This window comes from Lontra canadensis, unplaced genomic scaffold (assembly GCF_010015895.1).
Source record: "Lontra canadensis isolate GAN:19392208 unplaced genomic scaffold, GSC_riverotter_1.0 scaffold49, whole genome shotgun sequence".
Lineage (NCBI taxonomy): Eukaryota > Metazoa > Chordata > Mammalia > Carnivora > Mustelidae > Lontra > Lontra canadensis.
Window position 1 is genome coordinate 8966989 of NW_022631043.1, and position 20595 is coordinate 8987583.

General features: G+C 41.7%; 1 protein-coding gene across 3 annotated transcripts in view; it reads left to right on the forward strand.

The window, feature by feature from the left end:
* ADCY8 (adenylate cyclase 8) overlaps window positions 1-20595 on the forward strand; it is a 215718-nt gene that overhangs the window by 101429 nt on the left and 93694 nt on the right. For all 3 annotated transcript variants that reach the window (XM_032873521.1, XM_032873519.1, XM_032873520.1), the window contains exons 6-7: window positions 9422-9580; window positions 15436-15706. In XM_032873521.1, coding sequence (XP_032729412.1) covers window positions 9422-9580; window positions 15436-15706 — 430 coding nt within the window. The remainder of the gene's footprint in view (window positions 1-9421; window positions 9581-15435; window positions 15707-20595) is intronic.

Consider the following 20595-nt stretch of genomic DNA (forward strand, 5'->3'; position numbering starts at 1 on the left):
CTTGTCAGGGTCTCTCCTTGTTCTTTTTTTTTTTTTTTTTTTTTTTTTTGGCATTTCCTCAAAGAGTTAGGTTCCTCCACTGGTGCCCAGAGTGCAGACTGACAGTGAGGGGCTGGTGTTTTGTTGGTGAGATGGCATCTGGATTTGGGGTCTCTAGATCTCAGGAGCTCCAGTGGTTTCTTCATTGGGTGGGATTTACAATTTTGACACAAATATAAAGTCAGCACTCAAAATGACCCTGTGCCTCAGTCACAAATGAGTCTGAACATTAGATGGAGGTCCTCCTGCAATCATAGACAGGTGAGGACAGGTACCAAGCTGACTCCGAGGTCACCTGCCACCGCTTAGAGCACCAGCAAGATTCACAAGTGAGCAAGAGTCAAGGCAGACAGAAGAATAAGCATGACAGAATTAGTTTTCCCTGCATTTTGTCTTCAGAGGTATCTCTACAGTAGTCTTTTTGACTGAGAAACAGAGGTGTTTTCCTGGAAACAGAGGCATAAAGAATATGCCATCCTCGCTGTTAAGAACAGCAGAAGCTGTATGTGTGTATAAATGCGTATGCATGTGTGCATGTATATAAATGTGGTAATTATGTCTATGTGTGTATGTGGCATGTGTATGCACAGATGTGTGGAACATGGCCGTGAGTGCATGAGTGTGTGTGTGTGTGTGCAAGCATGTGTGCTTACCCATGTGTGGGCATGTGTGTACACATGTGTATATTTGTGCAAGCGTGTGTGTATTAACCATTTCGAGCAGGTCTTTGTGATCACAATTCTAAATTCAGACAGCGGGGTTAACACACAGTTCGGTGATGGCCTTGTGAGACAACTGTGGCTTTATCCCTCAGGCCATGGGGACCCACTAAAACTTAAAGTAGGGAGGCATCATTTCCCAGCTGGGGCATGAAGAAGGTAATTGTGGACATAACTAACTCTCTCTCTCCAGTTGACTCTAGAGGAGAGGAGGCAGATGCTGAAGGAAGAGAGCTGGTTGGAAGATATTTTTGTAGCAATTCAGGGAAGAGAAGTCAGGCCCTGAATAGAGCAGGAGCTGTGGAGCAGAAGAGGGAGGGTGATAATATTCCCTCCAAGCCGAGAGCCTGGGAGCCTCTTTAAGAAACAGTACGTGGACATTTAAATTAAAGAAAACATTTGTCAGTACGGTGATCTTATATATCAGTTGATGATGTTCTAAGAATTTGGGGCAGGATTCCATTTTATTGAAGAGAGAGTTCATTGCTAGATCTTGCTGACATGGCTGTGTACCCTGAATGATGACTTCTGGGGAATGTGCAAAGGGTGTGCATGCAGGGAGCCCCTGGCCGGCAGTCAGCGGACCTCACCTGGTTTCTGCTTCTTCCTGTTCTTAGGTGTGTGGCTAGAGACAAGTGTGACATCATTTCTTCGAGACTATGTGGCCTCTTCTCTAAATGGGGATCATAAGATCCAAACTTCAGAGTACTTTTTTGAAAATTCAAATAGATGGCAGGTACCTGATGACCATACAAGTATTTAATAGAATCTCATACTTAGGGCTGAGTTTGGACACCGGGGTATTGGGCTCGGTTAAGTTATAGAAGCTTGTTCCTTTTTCATGGTTTCTATTTAATTCCAGTAAAATAATGATAACAGCTAGGGATTACTGAACACCTACTATGCTACTCGCCAAGCACTGAGACAAGGGTTTACGTGTATTAACTCATTAAGTCCTCACAGCAATTCTAAGAGGTAGGCAGGGGTGGTAAGCAAAATTTGGAACAGCCAGGTGTGGCCAAAGTACCTACTAATCAGAATAGTCCAGGGCAGTCCATGTCAGCCGTTAGCGACAAGTACAGCTTTATGGGTTCATCCTGACTAACTGAAGCTCGGGAAGTTGGCCTCTCCTTTACCAAGGAGGAACCTGGAGCTTACAGAGTTTGTGTAATTGCACAAGAGGACACAACTAGTCAGTGGCAGAGCAAGGAACACCCATCTGGAGCCGTCTGAATCCAAAGCCATTGGCCTTAACAGTCATGGTACCCTGCCTCTCAGCATCAGGTTTCTACGATTGCTTTTTTGCTTCTGATGGCCCGAAGTCTGCCATCAATAGCTGAAGCGTCAACACACAGCTGAGAAGATTTCCAGACATCCCTGAAAAATTAGCAGAACCAATATTGAGAGTGACAGAAAGTCAGTAAACATCTGAGAGTAACAAGATAATAAGCTTTAAGTAAGCCTCATAGTAAATCCATTCCATCAAAAATACTTGATTTTATTTTTTTTAAAGATTTTATTTATTTATTTGACAGACAGAGATCGCAGGTAGGCAGAGAGGCAGGCAGAGAGAGAGAGAAGAAGGGAAGCAGGATCCCTGCTGAGCAGAGAACCCGATGCGGGGCTCGATTCCAGGACCCTGGGATCACGACCTGAGGCGAAGGCAGAGGCTTTAACCCACTGAGCCACCCAGGTGCCCCCAAAATACTTGATTTTAGAAACATGATGTAAACTAGACGAATGGCAAAAAAAAAAAAAAGTGATTGAGTATAACTATTTCCAATGTAGTATTTAATATCATCTCACACATGTCTGTTTGTAAAATTAAATTAATTAAAATCGGCTTAGATAATAGTTCCATTAAATAGATTGAGAAGTGGCTGCAGGTGGCTCCTCTTCACATGCCTTGGGTCTATTTTGGGGCGGTTTGATAGCTGAGAGGAGTTAAGGTGAGCCGTTATAGGCAGGATCTTTATTAATGATCTCAAAAGGCGTCCTTGGTGAATCTTAATGAAAATTGCAGTGCCTGGCCTTTTCGGTGCAATTGTAAAAAAGTCATGGAATGACACCAGAATGCCAAGCAGTAACAGGCTGGTCCCCGATGGTTAATTGGAGCAAAGATCTCAATCCTTGTGGCCAGGTTGCCCTGCCAAGCAACCTAGCAACATAACAGGACAAGGAATGAAACACAGGAGATTCTGCTGCCTTCATTTGAAGCAAGAATGCCCAAGCCCCCTCTTGGTGTCTCCTGCTCTTTCTCTCTCTCTCTCTCTCTTTTTTGTACTTCTTTTCTGCTCTGTTTCTTCACTCCTCAATGTTTTTCCTCCCTCCCTCCCTCTTTCCCTCGCTCCCTCTCTCTCTTCCTTCTTCCCTTCTTATTTCCTTATTTCCTTCCTTCCTTCTTTCCTCCTTTTTCCCCTCCCCCAGCAATCACTGTTTGTCTCATCCTGGCTCTGTAAGACCCCCCTTTCTTATGTTGTTCTGAAATGCCATTTACTATAAGATCCATAAAGTCCCCTCTCCCCTTAAAGATACATCAGAGTGGTCCTCAGTCCATAGACAGGATTTTTTTTTTTTGCAAAATTATTTATAATGATGAAAATTGAATCTATCTAGTAATAATAGTTGATAAAGCTATTTTTAAGTGAAACCTCACCCTGTGCCAGCCATTAGACTAAAGTTTCTGATTCACCTCAGCTAAACCCTGTGAGGATACTACTACTATTTATCCCACCCCAGAGAAGGAACCCGAAGCTTTGACAGGATAAGTAAATTCTGAGCAGTGACATACAGCTTGTAAGTGGCAGGGAAAGACCTTAAGCCAGTTCACTGTACTATCTAAATGTGCAAAGGCAAAAAAATATTTAGAAAATAAATTTTAGAAAAAATTTTGGCATACTATAAAATAGGAGAATAGAAAACTCTGAAGTATCATGGTTTACATTAATATTCAATGGCACAAGAAGACAGTTATGAGTTTAAAGAAGTATGCTTTATGGACCACTCACACACACACACACACACACACACACACACACACACATATCTGGGCAACCTCATTTTTTTTTTAAATCTATTTTACCAAAAAAAAAGAGAAGGGCATAAAGCTCTGTTATGAAAAATGGATGGGCAGATTGTTTCTCTCACTAGGTCCACACTGTTTTGGAACAGGAATGCAACATTGTGTCTTTCCATTACTTTCCATGGAACACAGGAGTCTAATGCTAAAGGGAGTGCAGGCCGCCGCCAAGTAAGGGTCTACAGAGCCCTCAGCTTGGAGCCTGGCACAGCGAGGACTAATGCGGGCCATTACTTAATGACCTTGCCTGGACGACTTAGCCTCTCTCTTGCTTATGCTTTCTTAGCTGTGTGGTGTAGTAAACCCTCCTCATGGAGCTCTATGAATATGGATACTGACTTCCTGACTTACGCATTTGGTTTACTGCTTATATCTGCAGAGGTCTTCAAGAGATGCTTATTGAATGAATGAACGAGTGAATGAACTCTAGTGGCATTGGATAGGTCTGAGGATGCAATGAGATCATGAACATAAAAGCCCTGACACAGAAAAAGTAATAGAATGTGTGCCTGAGTGGCTCAGTCGGTTAGGCATCTGCCTTCAGCTCAGGTCATGATCCCGGAGTCCTGGGATGGAGCCTTGCATTGGGCTCCCTGCTCAGTGGAAGTCTGCTTCTCCCTCTGCTCCTGCCCCCTCTCATGCTCTCTCTCTGTCTCTCTCACTCTCTCTCATATAAATAAATAAAATCTTAAAAAAAAAAGAAAAGGTAATTAGACTCACCTGAATTCTCTTGGAGCCTCAATTCCCACATCTGTAAAATGGAAACTTATAACCCTTATGGTTACCTACATCTCAGAATCACTGTGGCCACCAAAAGGAAGGACTTTGTGAAACTGAACTTCTATGCTAGGATAAGACATGGTGGCTTTTGAACATTTTAAGAATTCTGATGCCTTTGGAATTAATTGGTAGAGACTGTCATGGGCCTATAGAGTGGAACCAAATCAGACCCCAGTGATCCATATACCTCTGAATATGGCTTGTTGGGATTAGGTTCACACATCTGTGGTGAAATTCTAGCTCTTTCACCTGTAGCTGTGTGACCTAAAGAAAGGAAATATTTGAGACTCCATTTCCTCATTTGGGAAAGGTGTAGGTGGTAATAATACTCAGGGTTATTTTAAAGATAAGGTATGACACAGTGATTGTAGATGATTCCATAACTAACTCTGTCCCCTCTCCTTTATTCCAGAATGTTCAAAGGCACTGTTTCTTCCAGGTAGCTGAGGATGACCCAAGTTTTTATTAAATTATAAATTGGTTTGTCCTTTTGGAGCCAATTTATGCCTAGGAACTGCCTACCTGGTATATGAAATGGGTTTTGTTGTTAAATAGAGTAAATGCAGGCACAGTTTAAGCAGGAAAAGTTTGTGTGACCGATTTATAATTTTTTACCCAATTCAACATGTGTAGTTAAAATTTGTTATTACTAATAAAAATTAATACTTGTTATTATTTTTGCATGATTGCATATACCAGGTTAAGTGCTTTGTATATATGAGTTTATAAAGCATCCTAACAGCTCTGCAAGGGACTCGTTCTCTTTCCCATTTTACCTGAGAGAGTAGGACTTGGGGCCTCATGCACCCAGTCCAAGGGCCACCGTCAGCAAGTGGAGAAGCCTAACTTCACATCCTGGCCTGTTTCAATGCACACTCTGCTCTTTGGTGGTTTTGAGAGTGATTTGCATTGAGGAGCTGATATCATTCCCACTGGCGATGAGGAGGAGACGGAGGAATGAATATATGTGTTTGTTCTAGCTCCCACAAACAGCAAAGGATAGAGCCAGCACTGGAACCCTGGTTTCTGCCCCCAAAGTGGAGGAGTTGGGTATCCTTCCTCCCACAGTACCAACTGCTCCAGTGCTGAAGCTGGTCTCTATCTCTCTCTCTCTCTCTCTCTCTCTCTGTCTCTCTCTCTTTTTTTTTTAAGAGAGAAAGACAGCACGGGGTGTGTGTAGAGGGGGTTTGGGCAGAGGGAGAGGGGGAGAGAGCATCTTAAGCAGGCTCCACACTCAGGGGAGAGCCCCACATGGGACTCAGTCTCACGACCCTGAGATCATGATCTGAACTGAAATCAAGACTCAGATACTTAGCCGACTGAACCACCCAGGCACCCCTGAAGTTGGTCTTTTTATTCATCCATTCATTCAACAGTAGAGGAGTCTGATTAACAGATCAATGATGGCTACTAGATTATGCTTCCTTTCATTCCTCCAGCACCTTCTACAGACTGATTAATTGGCTAAAAAAGAACTGTTTGAAGCATTGAAATCAAAAGACAAATTCCCAGGGTTTTTATGTTTTACCATATACCAAGCACTCTCCTCTTTAATGGTTCTAATGGAAAAAAAAAAAATGATAACTTCAATTATTTTGCAGGTTGACTGTTGTGTTTTTAGTTCCCAGCTTGACATACAGCTGCAAAACCTAATAATAATTAAGGCATTCTCTACTTTAAAATTTTTTAGCTGGAAACCTGCCATGAGAAACAGATGAGAGCAAAGCTGCCTTATTTGAAGGGGGAAGATGCGGCAGGTTCAAAGATACCCCTGTGGTTTCCTGGGATTCTCAGAAGCATCCTGGGACAACATGGAGCCATAGAGCAAGAAAGCTTTTGAGCCTTGTCCATTAATTCAGTAAATACCTTTGAGCACTGGCTATACCTATGTGCTCAGCACTGTGCTATGGTCTGGGAAAGTGGAAATCAAAGATAGTAAGTACCCCTGCCTTCCAGAGGCTCAGAGTTTGTGGGGAGGAAAGAGAGGGTACAATGTAAGGATCTCTAGCCATATTCTCTTTACTTGTGGCTCATGAGGCACAGCAAAGCATCCCTGGGGCTCTGCCTTGGCAGAAATGAAGAAGACTTGTAAAGCAGAGCAGAATTCCTTCATTTTAGCTTCAAGGACGCTCACAGGTCCTCCCCTCAAGAGCTGATCTTGAAACACATGGTGTGTGTTTGCAGTTCAGTGCAACCACTGGGTCGTCTTTCCAAGGAGGAGCAATACCAGCAGATTATTCATTATTATACACTGTTTATTCCTATCTTTCATTTAGGTCAAATCCCAGACATAACAAAAAGAAAGGTTTTAAAAAAAAAAAAGTACAATAAGGAAATTTTGTCTTATTATTTGTTTGTCTTGTAGAAGAAAATTTTTAAAAATCTAAATGCCTTTTTATTAAGAGGTTCCAATGCATTCCCTGTATCGTGTTAATTACCTAATGGTAGGAGCACAGTGTGCTGTTCAATAGTCCCTCACAATTACTTGGCAAAGCATTTTAACACCCATGACCTCCTTCAGGGCTCACCAAGTCTCCATGAATGAAGCAATCTGCTAGAGTTTTATTTTATAGCTCTTGAAACTTGGGGTCAGACCAAGCCATTTGCCCAGAATCACATGCCATAGACAGTACCTATGTTGCAATGAGGGTGAGGGGGTAAAGACTCATCAGCCCCACTTTGGTCCTAGAATCCCACTTACCAGCTGTGTGACAAGTTGTATTTCCTTTTGCTTCTGGGCTGCAGTTCCCTTGTATGTGATAAGCAACCAAGTCATCCTTTGCCTGTGCCAGACACTTTCTCAACTCCACATTCATCCAATCATTTAATCCTGACAGTGCTATTATTATTCCCATTTTATGGATGGAAGCTAAGTAATTTGCCTAAGGTCATACAGCTAGGCTGTGGCAGAGCAAGATATAAATTCAGGTAGTTTGGTGCTAGAGTCCACATTAAGCTTTATACTGTAGGGGTAATGGGAAGAAGGTAGATTGGGACTGATGATTGTACCAGTCAGCATGGTCCTGGTTATGCCGAAGTAACAAACATCCTCCCAAATCTCAGTGGCTTAAAACAGCAAAGATTTATTTTTCACTCACATTTTCTGTCCCTGTGGTAGGGTTAGGGGGAGTGGCAATGTACCACTAGACATCATCCTCATTCAAGAACCCCAGTTTTGAAGTTTCCTCCCAAGTGTCCTTGAGTGACAATTAACATAGAAGGAAGGGAGGAAAAAGAGAGTGTGTGATTGCTCAGGCTCTTAAAGCTTCTGCCCAGAAGCAAATCACACATGTCACTTCTGTTCACATTTTGTTGGCCAAAAATCAATGAAATATACAGAAAAGTACAATCCTGCCACGTGCTTGGTATTATAGTACTTGACCCAGCCGGCCAACATCGCAGATGACCTCTCCCAACAACCTGCCCCCCACACACTCACTGGGTGACTTGTGTCAGAGCTGAAGTGCTCCTTTCAACTGCTGGAGGCTGTCCCTCCTCTTGCCTTGTTCAGGTTTTCCACATGCCTTCTACCATCCGCTTCACTGGTGGATGAAGGATACTACGTAATTTTAAAGTAAAAGTTAAAATTAAAACATTGGCCCAGAAAATGGAATCTTCACCAGGGACAAGAACTCTTTCTTTAGCCACAAACATCCTCTCACGACTGCCTTCCTAGTGTCTGGTCTATTTCAATATTTTTATATTTTCAACCTTCTGCAATTTTACTTTCTTATTTAACTAACTTTGTGTTATCTTCCTACTTGTAAGGAGCACTGAAGACAAAGATTCAGTTTTGTACATGGAATCATTCACTCATTTGGTCTCTCAAATAAAGGCTGGAGGTGGGCAGCACATGGAGGTCATGTTTTTAAGCCCAACTATTGGCACGGCATGAGGCTCCAGGTGTGGTTTCAAGGGTTGACCATATTATATTCTACCATTTGAATTTCTTGCTATGAAAATGGCATCATTTAACTCAAACTAAAATTGTTTGAACTGCTTTGAAAGTGAAGAAAGGTTGTGGGTGCCTGCAGAAACCTTCCAACAGTAGAAGTACTTTCTTTTCTCAAGAGGCTTCCTCCCTGCTTACAATCTGGCATGGACCTGTGAATTCAATGTGAGAAACCCATATATCAAATTTAGGTAAAGGTTTTTAAAGAGCTATAAAGGGAGGGTCTAACATTTTCTTCCTTCATGCCAAGGATGAACCCATTCAGCCCTGGGACATGAGCACTCTGCTCCACAGTCCACTGCCCTCCGGATAGGAGGTCAGCAAGGAGTCTTCAATAAGGGACTAATGGAGTGAAAATGTCACATTTGTGTTTGTGATAAACTGGCAGAGCATGAGCTGGAAGAAGTTCAGATTAGAACAGGGACCCTGGACTGAAGCCTGCTGAACTGGAGTGTTGGTGGAGAGAGAAGGAAACAGAGTGAAAATGAAAATACTTGGCTTGGAAATGGTGTATGCCATGGAGGGCTGAATCTATAGTCAATCCCAGGTTTATGCACTAGTGGGCAGAGAAAGATATTGATGCCATTCTCTGAGATAGGTTGTATAGCATGAGCAGGATTGGGGAGAAGGGTGATAAGAGCACTTAAAATTTCAGATAGAAGAGTAGGGGAGCTCAGGAGAGTAAGAAATTTTTTCCCATTACCAGAAAAATCTAAGAAGGCTTCATGGAAGAGGTGGCATATGAACAGGATGGAGTTGAACTTATGGAGTTGGGAAGAATGGGGCTGCTACCAAAGCCAAGAGTACCCACTCTCGCCTTATGCATGTGTCTCCATTCTCCTGTGTCAACAGGTATGTGAGGTCAAGGACAAAGCATGATGTGGACATGCGGATTGGAATCCACTCAGGCTCAGTTCTATGTGGAGTGCTGGGCCTACGGAAGTGGCAGTTTGATGTCTGGTCCTGGGATGTGGACATCGCGAACAAACTTGAATCTGGAGGAATCCCTGGGTAAGTCAGAGAAAAGCCCTCTTCTTGTTTAACCCTTGTCATTTGCTCACTTTGTGATGGTTGGTTTCCTGTGTGCAGAATTCAGAGCCATCTGTCTATAGAAGCAGGTGTTTGGGAGGATACAGGACATTAAAACATCATACAAATATTGGCCTCAAAAGTCTAATGAAATTCATCACAGGCAGTGAGGATGGTGGGACAGCAGGCAGGTAATCAGAACCCAGCCCTGCAAAACATTGGTTTCCAGACTTGACCTCTATTGGAATCAGCAAAGGAATATTTTGAAACCTATGGTGTCCAGACCTATGCCAGTTCATATAAAGCAGAATCTATGCAGAGTCTATAACTTCTTAAAGCAATTCTCATGGGCAGTCAGGGTTAAGACCTCCTGACCTTCTGTATGACCTTACCTACCTTGAAAACTCAGCTCTCTGAATTTGGCTGGCAAGACCAATCGGTATAGACTCTCTAGTGATACCAGTGGCCTGGAAGTGTTCACTGAACCCTTAAAAGTTGTAGTGAGATTCTGCTTACGCAGACTGGGCCTAATAAGATTTGGGGTAAGTGTGAACCAGTAAGTTGTACTGAGTTCTTATATATACTCTCTCTCTAACAGATGATAAATAATAGAAGGTAGATAGATGATATAGATAGACAGACCAAGGGGCAGACAGAAAGCTAAGACAGACAGAGCATGTATGCATATTCCTTTCCCCATGCCTCATCCCCAACCCTACCTATGGAGTCACAGAGTTCTCTGGAGTCTGCTGTCATTCCTTGCTAATTATATTTAATATCAGGTAACATAGTATCATGGGAAATAAACTGTAGAAGGTGGTATGAGAGAAAGTAGGATTTCCACTCTTCCCCATACTAAGCTCTGTTACCTTAGCAAGTCATGTAAAGCATGGTTAGCACCTAACATGTGGTTTTAGCACAGACTTGGGTTTTGTTGTGATGTCTGTATGACCTCAGGCCAATACTTAACTTCTCTGAGTCTAACTTTCCTCACTATAAAAAGAGAGGTGGTAATAATTATTGTGATTGTGATTTTACGCCCCTTCTGCATGAGGGTGTTTCCCATCTGCCAAATGGGCACAGTCCACGTCACAGATTTTGTCTGAGGCTGTGTTGGGCAGTGGGCATGAAGCACTTTGTAAACCATGCAGTGCTGTCCGCGGGCACATTGCCATCCTTTCAAGGGAGCCATCACTGTCTTTAATGGTCACCACTCTTTGTCATGCAGACTTAGAATAAGATAAGCCTAACACTGGGTTTTTTAAGTCCTTACATTCTCTGGATTTTCCTGCAAATAACTGCCTGTTATATTCCAACAAACAATACACCTAATCCATCTATGTTCTGTGTCTTAAATGTGTTGTTGCATGAAGAGTTGCCATATGCTCAGTAAATTCCCTTTGCAAACATCAGAACACAGCTTTGAGGGTGTGTGACATAATGCTTTGACTTCTGGAGGCCAGTGTACCTAATGTCCTCCACCACACCAAGGAACACAAGAATGACTGAGTTTAAATCTGATGAGGTATTTGAACGGTGGCTTTACTACTTACCAGTGATAGAGGCTAGGGTAAGTTTCTGAATCTCCTTGCCTGGTTCCTTCACTGTATAATTGGTCTGAGAATGCTACTGACCTCAAAAACTTGGCTTCGAAGAAGATAGTGCTTACAAAGTATTCAGTCTTATGTACATTACTTAGGTCTGCTGAGGCGTAGGACATGCCTCTGTGCAGAAATGCAGTAAAGCCAAGACATGTCTCCAAATTCTCCATGGTTTGAAATAGCTGGGTTTTATTTGCTTTTCAAATGTCTACTTCCTTTTCCTGTCCATCAAGGCATGTAGGAATAAACCCAGTTTACTTTCCCTTTCAGTAAGAATTAGCTCCCAATTCCAAACGTGTTTTGGGTAACTGCCACACACTCACAAGTTAGCTCACTACCATCAATATGTTACATCATTTCATCTAATGACACTCCACATAGTAAATACAGACATACCTTAGAGATATTGTGAGTTCAGTTCCAGCCCCCTACAATAAAGCTAATATTGCAATAAAATGAGTCAAATGAATATTTTGGTTTTCTAGTGCCTATCAAAGCTATATTTGCACTCTACTATAGTCTCTTAGTGTGAAGTACCATTATGTCTTAAAAAACAACGTGCATTCCTTAGTTTTAAAATATTTTATTGCTGAAAAATGTAAACCATCATCAGAGTTTTCAGCAAGTCCTAATCAGTGATCACAGATCAGCATCACAAATCCAGTCATGATGAAACTGATGGAAATATCGCAAGAATTACCAAAATGTGACACAGAGACCCAACTTGAGGAGATGCTGTCGGAGAAAGGAGGCTGATGAATTTGTTCGAAGGAGGGTCACCCCAGACCTTCAACTAAAAAGATGGAATATCAGAGCACTGAAGCAGGTGTACCAGTCTTAGCTTTCTTTATGTTCATAAGGAACCTGAAGCTCAAAGAAATTAAAGATGTCACATAAAAACAGCTTGTAAGTGCCTCATTATGCATCACTGTTAAATCACTGTACTCTCTAATGTATCCAGCTTCCTCATGGCTATCTTCCTATTGTGACTCTCCGGACCCTCACTGTGTCCCTAGGGTTAGCACGATGCCTAGAACAGAAGAGAGAGGTACTAACTTATGCCACTATGGCATATACAAGGTTAGTACCTCGACCCTGAGGTCATGCAGAACTGGATGAAAATCCTTTCCCTGGCCACATGTCTCCAAACAAGCAGGGATTCTCAAGTTTTGGCATGTATCTGAATCACCTGAGGGCTTGTGAAACCATAGGTAATTGGGCTTCACCCTCAGGGTTTCTGATCCATATGTCTGGAGAGGATCTCAGAATAGGCCTTCCTAATAAGGTCACGGGTGATATTGATGCTGTTGGCCTTGGTACCACACTTTGAGGACCACTGTTCCTGAGCTTTTGTTAAGTGAGATAATGCATATAAAGTCCCTTGTCCTGTGCCTGGGACATAGTCACTACGGTCATGGCTGTCATGATGGCCATATGATACAGCCGTAGGGTCTTGAGAAGACTCTGAAAATGCAAGTCCTTGTCTCAATCCTGCACCATCATCTGCCACTGATAGAACGCCAGGCCAGTTACTTACTCATTATCTCTGGGTCAATCTCACCTTCTGCAAAAGGAGGTGAAGAAATGCCTATCCCCGAAAGTTGTTGGGAAGGACGGAAATTATATGAGATGATCCACAGAACCAAACTATCTAGTAATATCTTTGGCTAAAAAATAACATTTATGCAAAATAAATGTCACCCAATTATTACATCTTATTTCTTATCATAACTGTTATTACTATATACTTGGCATTTGAAATTACCAGAAGATGTTGACCTGACATTCCATATATGAGAATATTGTCTGAGGACGGATTCATTTCTTTAGGGGGAAATGTAATTACCATACTGTCAACTGCACATGCTTCTCTTACAAGCTCAAGGCACTAGCAAAGATGAAAATGAACATCTGAAGCCCAGTTTCTATCAAAACATTTAAGTGTATATTGATTAGAACTTCAGCAGAACAATCAGCAATAAATAAAAGTAAGGATGTCTTCCACTGCAGAAAACATAATATTGATTTAGTATATGCAAATATTAGTCTCCCTGAGCACTGACAGCAGAATAATAAAATGTAGAATCCAGATAAAATATCAAATGAGATTGGTATTTAACTTAATTATTTTAAGGGAAAATCAGCCATCGGGCTTAACAAAACCCTTCCAAGAGTATTCTTTTGCCTGGGAGAAAAAGACAGCTTTCTAGCCCCCAGCTCTAAACTTGATCTGAGAAAGAAGACTGGAGCATCCTTTTCATGAAGGTCAATGACTTTTCTATTTCCCTAGGTTAACATGACTGAGTTCCTAGGTGTTAACAAAATTCATCACAGAATAATTTGCACTTACACACATTTCTCACATTTCTCAAGGAAGCTCAAAACATGTTTCACATGCCTTTATTTTTAATATCTTGCCTTGCCTTTGAAATCAATGACTATGTATGATGATACTTGTTTGGAAAACATGGAGAATGCATGTTACAGGACCAGAAATGCATTTTTTGTAGTTTCTTTCTGTGTCCTTTGCAGTGATTTATTCTCTGTAAGCAGGAGCTTAGCAGGATGGGTAAAAAGGGTAACAGGGAAAATGGAGATAGTACTAAAAGTAAAATGCATTTGGAAATGCTCCTTTTAAAAAATTTTATTATTTCCTTGGGTATACTTCCTCTATGATTACAAAAGCCAAGCAAAATATGAAGCATCTCCCTTATTCATCCATCCATTCATTCAGAGGAGCAATAAAGTCAGCCTAAGGGAAATGACTTAGCTGAATTCGGGAGTCGGAGAATGTCCTGTAGAAAATCTGGGGTGAGCATTCTAGGCAGAAAGCATGGCTTGTTCTGAGTTTAATAGGCATGAAATGGTACCTTGATTTCAAGAAATGCTAATTACTTGATTAGCTCGAGAAAACATAGGGTATAGGAGGGGAAGAGCGTCAGAGAATGAGCTTTGAAGGGGTAGAGCCCAGAGTAGAGAGGCCTTCTCCAGGGCTCAGGCTGTGTCCTATAAGCCTTGAGAAGGGATGGAAGAGACAACAGTAATATCACAGTGGCATTTTTATGAATATTCCTAATCATTTAAGCATGTTCGTTTATAGTATGTTCAGTGTACCATGCACACTAAAGTAATCTTGACTACTTTACACAAATCAACTTTGGAATACAATGATCCTAAGAGATAGGTACTTTTATTTTCCCATATTTATGGTGAGAAAACACTCTTACTGAGAGTTTAAGTAGCTTGCCCAAGATCTCTCAGCTAGCAAGTGGTAATGCTAGGATTCCAATCCAGGCAATCTGGCTCAGCAACCCATGCGCATCATCATCATACTGATCTACCCAGACCACAATACAGCACAATAAATAGTCTGATTGAATTAGACAGTTAAGAGGACAGAAAAACTCTTCCCCAAAGGATTTACCATGTGAAGTTTCCACAATTCAAGTCTGATCATTAAGGCTCTTGATGTCATCTGTTGTTTTGCTAAAACAAAAACAACGAGAAAACGTGGATCATGAGCTGTGATGTAATGATGGTGCAAGAATGAGTCACTTACCCTGTGAGTGAGCCTAGGCAGCCACCTGCCTACCTGTGTTCACAGCTCTGTTCCCTTCTCTTTGCCATATATATCTTCTAGAAGAAGTTACATCTTAGAGTAATGTCCCCAAAGGACCCTCCGTGCATAAAACCTGAACTTGTAAGACCGACCTTTGTTTTTAAGAAGATTATAGAAAAGTTGAAAAATCCAGGCACAAAGATGTGAAAATGAAAATGATGAGAAAAGTCCTGAAATGCTAAGGGAACTGCTATGGTTGCATGGTGATTTGGACAATAATGGCTTTTGGGTTCCGAAACATTTATGGAGCTTGTTTTTCCAATCCAGTCAACAACACCGAAAAGTCACCAATTCTTAAAGGTTGCTGGGATCAGGCAGAGAGTCACAGGAAAAGCCCAAAGAGGTGCTTCGTTATAGCTAGCAAGGCTGGATTTTATCAGAGGCTGCAGTGTCCCTCGGGGTGAAGTCAGTGATGCGCTGCTCATTGATTTACTTCTGTACTTCTGTTTTCTTTCATTCTTTCTGCTTTTTCAGGGGAGTGCATATTGTCCTTCACAGTATTGTCTTCACAGTACCCATGTTTAGCACTGATGTTGGTTTTGCACAGGATGACAAACAGCAATGGCCTTTGCAGGCCACCTCGGAAATGTATAATGACCTATGCTTTGTGCACACAGGAGGATTCACATTTCCAAAGCCACGCTGGACTGCCTCAATGGTGACTATAATGTGGAAGAGGGTCATGGTAAAGAGAGAAACGAATTCTTGAGGAAGCATAATATAGAGACCTACTTGATTAAGCAGCCTGAGGAGAGTCTGCTGTCATTGCCCGAAGACATTGTCAAGGAATCGGTGAGCTCCTCAGACAGGAGAAACAGTGGGTCGACATTCACAGAAGGATCCTGGAGCCCCGAACTGCCCTTTGATAACATAGTGGGGAAACAGAACGTAAGTCCTGGCTTCCTTCTTCTGGTTAGCCAAGAATGTATGCTCGAGTGCACCCCCAGCCCAGAGGCCTCAGAGAAAACCGGCTCATCTTTAACCTTTTCTCTGCTGAGCACCGTAATTGCAAATGATTAAACATTTCTCTTCAAGACAGAATTAACCTATGTATGCATTCTCAGGAAATGCAAGAAATATCAGAGGGTTCTCAGCACCCCCCCTCCTCTCTCTATTCCCTCTCTCTCTCTCTCTTAAATCTAGCTGAAAATAAACATCATGTGAAGGTGGATTATAATCCCGGCCCCACCCCCGCCCCACAAAATTACTCATGTTGGAGAACCTGACATGATTAAATAAGCAACAAAAGTAGAAGACCAAGTCCATGAGAACCATTTCTTAGGAAGCTGGCAGGCCAGGAATTCTGAGTTACCCTCTGAAATTTAAAATCAGAAGGGCACTGTTGATCTTGGAATATAAAAGCAGCACCAAGTGAGATCAAGGGTGAGTGTGAGTGCTTTAGAAGGACCCGGCAATTTCAAAACCCCCACAAACATAGTTCTATTCCTATTTAGTGTGGATTTGCATCTTAAATGAGGGATAGGGCTACAGAGTCAATACATAGGTATATATTATCAATAATCAAATTATTTTAAAAAAATTTTTTCCAAATCCCAAAATCACACTAAATCCAGTGAGATGCTCAGACTCCAAGATGCACTGGAGAGGTGAGGCTGATCAGGGAGAAAACCAGAGGGATTCAGAGATGCTCTTGTCCCCAGCGTGCTTGTCCAGAGCATGGGCAAAATCATCTGCTCACCTAAGAGTTTACTTTTAATCCTTTACACTAAGTACAGATAGTCAATTCATGCAAATTCATGGTGTAACTCCACCATACCTTTTTAAAGAATCAAACAGAAGCCAATATATAAGACTTTCAAATAGTTTCTGACAGTCTCCTGAGCCAAGCAAAAGCTGAAAGCAGTGTAAAGAGTGTCCACAGCTTTATAAGGGCATAAATGGGTTAATTGTCCTCATCCACAGACCTACATTTTTTTCTTTTTTTTTAATTTCTTTTCAGCATAACAGTATTCATTGTTTTTGCACCACACCCAGTGCTCCATGCAATCTGTACCCTCTCTAATACCCACCACCTGGTTCCCCCAACCTCTCACCCCCCACCCCTTCAAAACCCTCAGATTGTTTTTCAGAGTCCATAGTCTTCTCATCAACTCCCAGATAAGACAAATCTATCTGCTTAAAATGGAGCAGGTTAAAATGGTATAAAGCATTCCCTCTTTCTTCTGCATTTGAAAGATGGATGTGGGGTGCCCCGAAACCAAGTTAACCTGTTTCTTTCCAGTTCTGTGCGAAGAAGCTATGAACAATCCATGAATCAGATTCCAGTGGGGAAGGGTGTAGGTCCAGCTAAGCCCACATGCCTTCTAAGAGTCTTACCTTTTGTGAGTGTTTAATTTGCCCCCAAATTATATGTACATGCAAGTCATCACTGAGTTCAGTGTTTACTTCTTTCCATTCTTGGACTGGTATGCATGGTACAGTTTGATGTTATACAAAATAATGGTCTTGTGCACTTGCTGCAGTGGATACATGACCAGCCAACAGTGTCCTCCCTGCTCCCTCTGCTTGTTGTAGCTCAAGCCTGAATGCTGGTTATTGAGAGGAGATGTGTGACTCACACTGGATACCTCAGTAACTGCATAAAATTCTCTTTCTTGGTTTTAGTGTTTCTGTTTTTCCTTTTTGCTCTTTCCATTTGAAAAAAAATTCCTATTTAAGCTGATCGCAGAAATTGGGAAAATTCCTAATTTTTCTCATCTCAGTTGTACCTAACCTTGCCACTAATTGTTGAGCACCAAGAAGAAAAAGGTAAAGATGCTTGGTTTTACTTCATGATTGAGCCATCTGGCAAAATTGGATAGGAAGAGTGGAAATATTATCTTTGAGGATTTCCTAAAGATATTTACTGGTGTCATGAAATAGTTGGGATGATATGTCATTATCAGTCAAAGATTATTAACTCAGTGTTTAACCATATCATGCATTTCTTGTGATGCCTGAGTTCTGCCTGGATATAACCCATCTGTACCATGTTCAGTGTGTATAATCTCAATTCATTTTGATGCCATCAGACCTACAAGCCAGTGAATTGTATTGATATTCACAAACTACCAAGTGGAAATGACTGAATCAGTGGAAATGCCCACAAGCTCTCAGAGTTTGTACTTAGGCTTAGCTCTAGAAGTCAGTGAGTTGTGTGTGTGATTCAGAGATAAGACGTGCATCTGGAAGAGATCAGCAGTGGTTTGGCTGAACCCACATTCTGCCAGACCCCCAGTCAGTTCCACAGACAGCCCAGACCATCTGAGTGTTTACATAACACAGATAAAACACACTAACGCTTCACTGGGGATGGGTGGTTTCCAGCTAAATTGGCCAGATGTTTAGACGTCTATTAATTCGTAATGTGTGCTTAGAAATGGTGTTAATGACTTCAGTATGCTGAGCCCTAATCTGTGCTATGCAGACAACAGATGTTCAGATAGTTACATCAGCATGTATTCAGTCTTTCATTTGATAAAGATTAATTGAGCATCTATTATATGCCAAGTACTGCTAGGAATAAAAGAGAAGGGGATACAGAGGAAAAAGATACTTTAGAGGTGAAGTCAGAGTGGTTTTTATGCATCATGCAGACAGAAATAACATATTTCACTTACCCACTGTTGAGCCTGCAGTTAGAACACTACCTGCTAAATAGAAAGGCTTGATTACAGTTTGCTGAATGAATGAATGAATGAATGAATGAAATGATAGTGATAGGTGGCAAGGGAGAGGAACCAGTCAAGTTTGACCTCCAAGTTTCTTGCTTCAATGACTGGGTCAATGATGGAACTGCCCTTTAAAATAGGGCCTACTGGAATGGTAGGAGACTGGGAGGGAAACACTAGGAAGTCAGTTTGGGACATGTGGAGATTGAGGTGCCTGGGACGGTTCAGAGAAAGATCTCCAGAAGGCTATTGGACACACACTTCTAAAGCTCTGGCGGGAAAGAACAGCACAAGAGAGCAATCTGGTAGTCATCAGGATTTGCATGATCATTGAAAGTATGAGAATGGCACAGAACACTGTAGGGAATATATAACATAAACCAATAAGAAGGCACAGAGCAGATACTCGGATGCACCAGATGGGAGGTGAAAGAGTAAGGATCCCATGATGGAAACACACAGGAAACAATCCAAACGATCAGGAGAGAATTAGGTAATGTGATGTTATAGAAGCCTAGAGAACAGAGCATTCTGAGAAGGAAGGGGTAATCAATGATGTCAACTATAACCAGGAGGCCCAGTAAGATGAAGACTAAAAACTACAAATTGGAATTAGATTGAAAAACATCACTGGCAGGAGACAGATTTGATGAGAAGTAAGAAGCCAGATTGTCACGAAAATCCATAGAGTTCTGGATTTCCAAGAATAACTCTAATGCAATATCTCTCGCCATCCCAATGCCTATTTCAGGAGTCTTCAGTGGTTTGAAGGAGCAAGAGAAGTCACTAAGAATTCTCTCTGGACCCTTGTATGAATCTTCCAGTCCTTGTCTATGCCTGTAGATAATCTCTTGATTTTGATGTCCTGCACCTTCCCTGCCCCTATATCTGTTCCCATTTGGGTTAAACTTGCTGGTTCAGTTCTCTGGTTTCTGGTATCCAAGTTGTGCTTGGACATGCTGAGCATTTACACTTTGCATCCCTAACTCTTGACATGGTGCAGGTGTTCTGCTCATTGATTTGGTGTCTTGGCTTCCTGAACCCAAGTCTCAGTTACCAATGAGGCTTTCTATGCTCTGAGCCTACAGGTGGAATGAAAGTTAGAAAACAGAAAGCCAAGAAGTTTAAATCCCAGGTGGACTATTGAAAGATGAGATTGTAATAGCAGAAGTAGGTCATTGAAATAGACCAAAAATTAAAATGTTGACATTTAGGGAAGGGTGTCCAGATGAGATTATTGGGTGAATCATCAACATGGTCATTGGCTCTCTCAGAATAAAGACAAAACATGAGATGTGAATTGAAGACCTAGGAAAATGGTCCTTACATTAAATATCACATTTCCCTGTTGGTTGCATGCTGTATCTAAAAATCTGTTTGTGGGCTTGAGCTCTTGTTCATTTAGTTACTTAATAGGCACTCTGTGTTCTAGATCCTGGGGATCCAGTAGTAAGCAGACTTACTTGCTCCCTATCTTCCAGGAGTTTGCCTTTTAAGAGAATGAGGAATGCAGACAATGAACTAAAACATATAGGTTCTACAAAGGAAGTAGAGATCTATGAATAGGAGGGTGGATAGAATTACTGCAGAAGGATTATGGAGGTCTCTGAAGATTCTATTTGCGTTCTGAGAGGACTATAGATGCAAATAACTAGAAAAAGAGCTTTGCAGACAGAGAAAACAGCTAGTGCAAAGACCCTGAGGTAGGAAAAAATTTGGTGTGTTAGAAAAAGCAATAAGGCCCACGTGGCTAGAACCTCACAAGCAGGGAAGAAAGGGGTATGAGATGAAGTTGAAGGAGACAGGAGCAGAGTGCTACAAGGCTGCTGGTTTTAGATTTTATTCCAAGGGAAATGATAGAAAGTTTTTAAGCAGGGCAGGAACATGATCAGATTTAGATTTTTAGGAGATCACTTTGGCTGCCTTCTGGAGAATGGATTCTGGGGGCAACAAAGAGACTGAATCTTAGACTTAAAATTTACAAGAGGATACCAAAGGGTGAAGCTTTCGTGTCACTGTAAAAAGTATTGTGTGAGGTCATTAATAATTTTAACTTGATTTTTATGACAAGAGATAGGCCAGGGGAGGTGCACCTGCTCTTTCAGA